The sequence below is a fragment of the Uloborus diversus genome, chromosome 5 (assembly GCF_026930045.1).
Source record: "Uloborus diversus isolate 005 chromosome 5, Udiv.v.3.1, whole genome shotgun sequence".
NCBI classification, from domain to species: domain Eukaryota; kingdom Metazoa; phylum Arthropoda; class Arachnida; order Araneae; family Uloboridae; genus Uloborus; species Uloborus diversus.
The window spans coordinates 74,605,940-74,615,167 of record NC_072735.1 but is presented as its reverse complement, the minus strand read 5'-3'; the positions used below and the strand labels follow the sequence as shown (position 1 = coordinate 74,615,167).

Here is a 9,228-nt window from a genome sequence, read left to right as displayed (position 1 = left end):
AAGGTCATTTGATTTACTTGTACATTTACAAATAATGTAACAAGAATTTCTTGCTAATTGGCTTGCCCATGGTACGGTTCCAAGTTATAACAACTTGGTAATTTACTCGCCCATCTTATAATTTTGCTCGGGTAAATATGATTAAAATTGGAATAGAAAAAGAAAAAAATCGAATTTTCGAAAAATCGCTTCGAGGTGCACAACTCCCATGCTACAAACTAACTTTGTGCCAAATTTCATGAAAATGGTCTAGGCACTAGGCGCGTCACAGAGATCTAGATCTCCAGACAGACTTTCAGCTTTATTATTAGTAAAAATTATGACTTTTTTTTTAACTGTATTTTTTAATTAGTATTTCTACTTAATGTAAGGCTTAAAAAATGTATTCACTGCCATATTTTGTGCCGTTATATACAGTAGAAAAGCAAATAAGGAATTTCATTGTGAAATGGAAATTTCGGTCAAACTTTAAGCGGCACCTAATGATGTCGTAGTAAAGCAATGAAATTTCTTCTGCTTCTTTTTAAACTTAAATGACAACTCCCCCCCCCCCCTACGGCAAACCAAAAAAAATGAAAAAAAAAATTTAAGGTCATTTTCGTTCCACCCTATTGTCCATGCAATGATGCCACAAGTTATTGGTTCCTTAGTTATATGTGTTCCCTAAATTGTAAATTCTTGCTTGGATTTGTTCAAAAATCACTGTATAAAAATACTTCCTTCATTGCCTTTGAAGTTATTTTGTAAATACATTTCATTACTTTCTCTGATTTTACTGATAGGTTTATTTACTTATCTTTACTAATAATAAAGCAGTAAGTCTCTCTGTCCGGAGGATGTCTGTAGGATGTCTGTAGGATGTCTGTGACGCGCATAGCGCTTAAACCGTTAGGCCGATTTTCATGAAATTTGGCACAAAGTTAGTATGTAGCATGGGGGTGTGCACCTCGAAGCGATTTTTCGAAAATTCGATGTGGTTCTTTTTTTATTCAAATTTTAAGAAAAAAAAACTATCATAAATTACGAAATTATCATAACGTGGAATCGTAACATGGGCACAAGCCAATTGGCGAGATACGAAATTATCATAACGTGGAACTGTAACGTCGGTACAAGCCAATTGGCGAGAAAATTCACCATACATCATTTGTAAATATACAAGCGAACCAAAAGACCTTTAATTTTTCTATTACGGGCGAAGCCGTGCGGGTGCCACTAGTGAATAATAAGTTCAATTCGAATTTATCTTTATTATAAATATTATCCTGTTAATTAATAAATTTATGCAAGTGTTTTGAAACCAAGTAAAAAAATTTAAAAACAACTCTCTGGTTCACAAAATGTTATTTAAATCTTTACTAGTTTGTATGTTCAAATGATTTATGAAATGCTGTCTGTATACTTATACAGTTACATATGTGTGGCTGTATATATAAAATACACACAATTTTATTGCATTAGTAAAAATAAGATAATGAATGTTTTAAAACAAAATATCACTACTATAAAAATAAAATAATAGTCTTTCTATTGAAATTCTTTACAGAAATGTTTTTAATTTAATTACACTCTTAAGAAGTAAGGAAACATTTCATGCATTTAATTTATAACATGCGTTTTTAAATGACAAATTGTTTGTAGAAATCTTACGCTAAACTTTCATCATTTTCTCTTGCAATTTTGTCCCTCCATGAAAACAAGTTCTTTAAACAAAAAAGCTGCTTTGCATTAAAAAGCTTTTTGCTTTTCTTATACAGCTCTAAATACCTGTCTTCATCAAAAAGTGGCTTTTGGTATTTCTGAAAATAAAAGTAGTCAAACAAATAGTTAAAACCTATAACTAAACTTTACAAATAAATTCATTCGCTGCCAAAAATTCTTAACTTTTTTATGTACATGTACATAAAACGTAAAATAATGTAAATTAAATTGCATTTTATATTCAACAGATTATTTAGTCTCATATGTGATATACCTAACAGTAAGGCCATAACAAAACAAATAAGTTTTTAAAAAAATAGTAGGCAAATAAAATACAATGCAGTATTACTTTTAGACACAGGGCAGTATCAGCAGAAAAGAGTTTTTGAGATTTTTAGATTCTATGCTAACAAAGAGAAATTTTTGAATTTGATCTTTTTTTTGTGTGTATGTGCTTTATTTTCTTTATTTTCAGCGGAAACAAAAAAGTAAGCTTGTACAAAAAGCTAAAATACAATAGATGACAAAAATGCAAAAAAAAAAGTAAATAAATAAATAAATAAAAATTTGCCGATACTGCCCTTTTTTACCTTCCCATGGTAGTTTAACTAAAAGTACAGTTAGATCTCTCTTTAACGACTTTCTCTATTTAACGATGGCTTTTCCCGGTCCCAGATGGTCCACTATAGTGTTACAGGGTTCATACTCTATTTGGATGAAAAAATTCCATGACTTTTCCAAGACTTTTTCATGACTTCATAAAATTTTTCATGAACCTTGTTGCAAGAAGGGAATAGTACTATTTAATATCAAATTTGCCAATTTTTTCAGAAAAAAGCATTAGCAAAACTCCTACGTGAGTGCCACTACCTCATCGAAACACTTGTAATTGCAAAATTATCAGTGTATATCTAAAAATCTATTATTTGTCTTCATCACATAAATTTAAAATCTCAAAGCAAAGTAAAAATACAGTAAATGGAATATAGTGATTCTTAATTACTCTTAATTTTATTAACAGGCAGAATGATAATGAATGGGTCAAAGGTTGAATGAGTTATTACTGAGTTTCAATAGATCTGTTCAAAAGTTGCCTTTTAATGTCAACTGCGCATTTAACCATGCACATAATATGACAGTATTTTCGTTTTTTAAAGTGAAGACACATTCTTTAGTCAAGTCATGTTTCTAAACCAGATATTTGTTTTTAAAAAACTTTTAGTAATGAATAAATTTTCTGATTCATAACTACTTGTTAACTTATTTGCACATTTTTAAATGCATATAAATAAATAGGTTCAGAAATTCCAGAACATTGTTTTTGATTCCTGTCATTGAACGTAGCAGTGAATAGCAGGGATTAGTTTTGCAGGCCACATGGTGGGTACTACTGTTTTAGAGTGTACTAGAATTCCCCTATTTCTGTATCCTAGTGCCTGACTAAAGATCTTCATTTTAAGATAAACTATGATAAGTTTAATAATAAAGTTTTTACAAGTGATGGAAAACTTGAATGCAATTGAATCTCATTTTTTGAGTGGACGAAATCAAAAATCTGCAAGTTTAATTCTACAGAAGTGCTGAAAATAATAGTAAATTAAAAATGAATCCAAGTAGTAAAATTACAATGCAAAAAAAGATGAATGGCTACAACAGAAGTGGATGCAATAAGATTTCAAAATTCAGACTTGTTTTTGGGATCGTTCAATTTTTCAGTTTTAATAGATTTTATGTGCAATGCTGTTAAATCACTCAAAATTTCTAATGCTCTTTTAGCTACCGTTACTTTCTCTTCAGTCAGGACATTTTTCCATGACTTCAAATAAATTTCCATGACTTGAAAAGAAAATTTCAATTTTCCATGACTTTTCCAGGTCTGAAATTTGCTAATTTTTTTTCCATGACTTTCCAGGATTTCCATGACCCGTACGAACCCTGGTGTTAAAAGGACGATTTTTTGTGGTCCTTTGGGAGTCGTTAAACAGAGAGCCAACTGTGATATCAAAAAATATATTAATAATTTTTAAAAATGCCACTCAAAATCTTTCTGAAGAAATTGTTGAAAAAAAGCATTACAAATATTGAATCACTAGAAATAGTGGGAAATAGTCGACTTTAAGAGTATTTTTACTTTTTAGCTTCTTCATCAATTAAATTCCTTACTATTGTTTCTTCTTTACGTGTTATTTTTGCACTTATTGTTAATCAAGTAGGGAAAGCATAGTTTGGGAAAGTGTGAATAAGTAAATGCGGTAAATTGGTGCAGGAAAATTTTTTAAATTATCCCGCACCAATTATTTTTGGTAGTAAAATTCTTCCAATTTTAAAAATTTTGATTCAGTCATGGCATAACTATCTAAGATAAAATACTGATACAAAAATAAGGAGGAGACCCTTAAAATAAAATAATTATTTTATTGCAAAAAGTCATTTGTATCAATCTGCCCCAGCTATGTATGAGGATGCAGCTAGCAAGGCACTTTGATACTAATGATATATCATTGAGACAAAAGAATATTAACTTTCAACATTATTTACAAATGACACTTACTTTTAGGCAAATTATTTTACTTCTATCAAATGTTGAAAGAAGCAAATTTTTCCTTTCATTTCCACTTTGTATTAAGTCACGTTTCAAACAGTCATATACATACAGTAAATAATGGGTATCTTGTCGGGCATATTTTATCATTTCCTCAGGTAAAGGCCTGAAATCATTCAATAAAAATTATAATACATATCAAGATATTAAAAGGCACTTTCTATTTTAACATTTACCTATTTTTCATTTGAACATTTACCTTTTTAACAATTTTTCATAGAAACAAAAGAAAAACAAACTTTGATACTTTGCCAAACTTTTCTTTTTTCTTATGTACATATGAAAGAGTTGATGCACAATTAAATTCTGACAAGCAAAAATAACCTTCAGAAGCTCACATGGTTCAAAGATGACCAGCATTATAAAAATATAGCATGGTTTTCAAACCACTTTTTATTTTAAATTGTGTAGAATGTCTAGAAAAGTTTTTACAAAAAAAAAGCATCTATTGGTAAATTCCTTAGAAATGGAAAATAGATTTGAAGTTGTTTCCAAGCAATGTCATATAAACAGATATTATAACTTATAAAAACAATCTACATAAAATCAATAAATTTACACCCAATGTTTAATTCATTAAAGCAATGCATTTCAGAGAATCATAGATTGTTCATTTTGTTTACTAGTAACGCAATACAATGAACGAGGATAAAATTCAATGAAATAAATTATTACTAAAAGAAAAAAATAACTATTACTAATATACAGTTAAAAAATAATTAAATTTAGCTGAAAAAAAATTTTTATTAGGCTTTCAACACCGGTGTTCAGCATCAAAATCAGTTCAATCCATGATTTTTTTTTCTTTTTCTTTTTTTCTTTTTGATACTACTTGGTAGATACTATAAAGCAACAAAGCAATTTGGAATGCATTCTGCAGAAATCAGGTTAAAAACTACTGCCAACATTCAGTTTTCTTTGGAAAAGAGCTCTAATGCGAATGTTTTTTGCTTCTCCTGCAAAATGTTTAAGAGTAGATTGAGCTGGTTTCATATCAAACACCACAACTTACGAAATTATTGAAAAAAATCTCTTTTTTTTTTATATGAATACAATGATGTGTAACAAGGGAAGAGGCAAAGTGAAGTGCAACACTTTGTGATAAAGCAGAAATGGGTGCCAAATATATTGAAAAAAAAAGTGTGACATTATTTGTGTGGACAACCCTTTCAAACAATATAGCTAAAAATTGTTAAAATGCAATAACTTAGTCAAAGAAAAATAATTGAATCAAACTGTTTAAAGTATTCTATGATATGAGAGAAAATCGATTGCTAACCTGATTCTCCAATCTGCCAACTGAAATTGTTTGTCAAGATCAAATTTACAATAATGCTTGATTAAATATGCCAAAGATAAATGAGCAAAATGAAGAACTCGAGCAGCCTGTCCTGTATCAAATAAATTTACAACATATATGCCAAAGTCATGTTGCAACCAAAGTATATCCATATCTGCACCATGCAAAACCTAAAAGGTTTGATCAATGAACACAATCAGTCAAACAAAACGTTGCAAAACAATACTATAAAACACTATTATTTCCAAATGAGACACAAAATATACCTTTATTATTCTTGGATCAGTGAAGACTTCATTTAAGATGTGAAGCTCACTTCTCAGTTCAAGGACGTCAACTATGTAGTCTTTTTCTCTGGTAGATATTTGCATAAGGCATGTAAAACCTTGAAAACTTCTGTAGGAATGATGCTAGGAAAGAAAATAAAGCACTTTGTTAAAAGGATAACACGTTTAACTCATCTGTACAAAAAGTATCAGTAATATGGTTGTACATACCACATTCTTACATCCATTAATATTAGGGTTTAAGCCACGTTCAAAAATTTTTTAGCAAAAAAAATGTTCTGCTAAAATTGGAACAAAAAGTTTCAGAAAATGCTCAAGTGCCCAAAGTTGATGAATACATTCAAATATCTTTCTAAATGCCTCAATGTGTTTAATCTCTAGTTGAGAACTAAACTCAAAATTCTAAACTGAATTTGAAACTTAAAAAATTTAGAACTTTACTTACTAGAGCTAATATATGTTTGATTTTTAAACCAGAACAAGTCTTCTCCTCCCCCAATAATGCATTTAAAGAAAGAGCATAATGCCCATTAAGACTAAGTATTGATATTAAACAGCAATGTAAACTGCTTAACTAAGGTTTTTTAAAAGATGAAGCTGAATATTGCAAGTTTTTTCAGAATGTGCATCACTTTCTTGATTTAGGCAATATTTTCATATTTTGAGAAAATGTGACCGTAGCAGAAACCCTGATTCATTAACCTTTTACGCACTAATGTTCCCAAATGGGAACATTAACTTTAAAAAATTGTAAAAACTAAAGTTTCGCTTTTGAGGATTTAATTTTTTTCTATTTATTGCCAAAAATAGACCTGAATTTTTGAAAGAAAAACTAGTTCTAATTTGCAATTAGTTTTCCAGCAAAATTGGCAAAAATGTGCATTTTTACTGATTTTCACAGAGAAAGATTAAAAAATTTAATTTTTTTTAAAAATGCTTCACTGTTTTGATATTCTAGAGTAACAATAAATAGAGATCCTTTTGACGACCAAACATGACTGATAATAATTTCCAACAAAAATAAGCGAACAAACTTTGTTGTTCATGATTGGGAACATTGGCGTAATCCGCTATACAAAACTGGGCAATTTACGCTGCTGCGTAAGTTCTGTTATGTGATTAGTGAAAGCCACAGAATTGAAAACAACCTCTATTGATGCATCTAAAGCAGGTGGGTGACACTGAGACCTTTCACTGTTCCCCTTCCTGCCTCTTCCCTCCCCTTCGTCTCAAGTTTAGGGTGGGAGCGAAATCAAAAAATCGTTTTGTATGTAGAAATGAAGATGTTTACAGCTCTTCTCTAGTATCCCGCTTTGGCTTCAAACTGCTATCAATAGATTCCCCTCCCTGGTCACATGAGACTTTCCAGAGATTCAGCCCCAATCAATTATTTTACTTTTCGGCCTACTTTCCCAGCATAAGTCAGATAAAGAAGAATAAAGCATGAAAGAAGGCTAATGGGTGATTCTCAAAAAAATGTCCCATGGGTAATGCTAAGTTTTTTATTTTTTCCAGCTAACCAAAGCCTTCAAAAAATTATGCTGTTGGGGAATAATACATGTTTTAATATACTATCAAAACATAACAGTTAATCTCATATTTAATTAACAGTTACTTGAATAAAATTAAAATCTTAGCGAGGGTTTGAATGAATTTTTAAAAAATCATATTCAAAACCAAAAACCCACTGAGACCTTTTCACATGCAAAATAGAAATCAATACTTTTTTCTGTGTCTTGACTAGTTTAAGAGTCATTTTTGTGCAAATTAGAAATCTAATTATTATGAAAAAAATGTTGACAATTAGCACATGGAGAAAAAATTACTTCCAAATCAACAGCAAATTCTTTTTCTTTTTTCAATTCAGAACACATATTTTTCAATTCTTCCACTCTAGTGATCATGAGAAGAGGAGTTTCTTCCAAAGGTTTAGGAAGCTAGTGGAAGAAAATTAGAACAATAAATTAGCTTTTGTTTAAAATATTTATTTATGTAAAATGTAAAAGAATATTTTTACATAAGTATAATATATATTTTTACTTAAACATTTGCTTGGTATAAAATACTCTTTGGTTGAGTCCCAGACATTAAATAGAGAGAGAAAAGGGGAAAAAATCATTCTGTGTATTGTTTTTTTTTTTTTTTTTTTTTTTTTTTTTTTTTTTTTTCGGGTTTATGAAAGATTTGCTTTATGTTCGTTAATCCACTTACATGAGACAGAGTTGGCCAGGTTTGGACACATGAGTTTAAACAATGGCAAACATCCTGGTCAAAAATATAACAAACTGTTAAAAAAAAGAATTGCCTGTTAAATTTAATGATTAAGTAAAATTGATTCATTATCCTAAATAGTTTCTAAATACAGTAAAAATCTTGTTAAACCGCAAACCGAATTCCAAGGGACTGGTAAAACATTTTGCTGTTTTTATTTATTTTGAATGAACAAAGAGAAAATATATTGAACACTGATCTTTTATTCATTGGTCATCTTTACAAAAGGTGTCATCTTCTTTTGTATAGGAGATTTGGTCCCAGAGTTCATAATAAAAGATTCTAATCTATGAACCTCACTTATATTGACCACAAGAAGAGTTGAAATTTTGCTGAGCTGACACCCTTGCAAATTCGTAGGGTGCCTCGCATTTAGTGCACAGAAATCGACTATGCATGTCTAGACAGCTGGTTTTGTTGTCAAACATCAGCTTAAGTTTCAGCATGAGCATTTACCTTAGATTTTCACCTTGAACGGCTGTTTTGAAAGTATATGCGGAGTTTTCCCCGCTACTGAAAGTCATTTTTTAATTTCTGAAAACAGCATTAAATAAAAAATATTCCAACTGACATAGAGAAAACCATTCCATTGTAACGAACTTTTGAAAAATTAATTCGTTAAAAAGAGATATTTTTATGCATTACAGTAAAACCCTTCCTAACCGACACCCCTCTATTCGGGACAAAAATTTTTGTCTTGTTAGTGTCCACATTTGAGGGGTTTTACTGTATCTTTAAGAGTTTTAAAATGGGAAAGCACATTTTGTTTGTTGCATAGGATATTTCGTTGTATCGGTATTCGTTTTAACAGGACTCCATGGTATGTTGAAAAAAAATATCAGAAGTTATCTTTTGGTTGAATTTAAAGCTGAAATAAAACAAAAAATATATGGAACTTAATATCACCTTTATGCTGGCAGCAAATCGCACAGACAGGCAAAATGCAAACATATTAAACATTGCAACAAAACAACAAAAGCTTTTGTTGAGCTAATGTCCATCCCTCCCCCCCCCATTACAAACACATACAGCATATCTGCTACATTTCAAGTTTTGAAATCCATGAC

The 9,228-nt window shown here is 30.2% G+C and overlaps 1 protein-coding gene across 1 annotated transcript in view; it reads right to left on the bottom strand.

Moving 5' to 3' along the window:
• LOC129221905 (exosome component 10-like) overlaps window positions 1-9,228 on the bottom strand; it is a 91,509-nt gene that overhangs the window by 41,228 nt on the left and 41,053 nt on the right. Inside the window, exons 7-11 of the mRNA XM_054856281.1 lie at window positions 7,717-7,827; window positions 5,870-6,013; window positions 5,583-5,773; window positions 4,253-4,409; window positions 1,651-1,799 (exon numbers count right to left, since the gene is read on the bottom strand). Of these exons, the coding sequence (XP_054712256.1) occupies window positions 1,651-1,799; window positions 4,253-4,409; window positions 5,583-5,773; window positions 5,870-6,013; window positions 7,717-7,827 (752 nt within the window). The remainder of the gene's footprint in view (window positions 1-1,650; window positions 1,800-4,252; window positions 4,410-5,582; window positions 5,774-5,869; window positions 6,014-7,716; window positions 7,828-9,228) is intronic.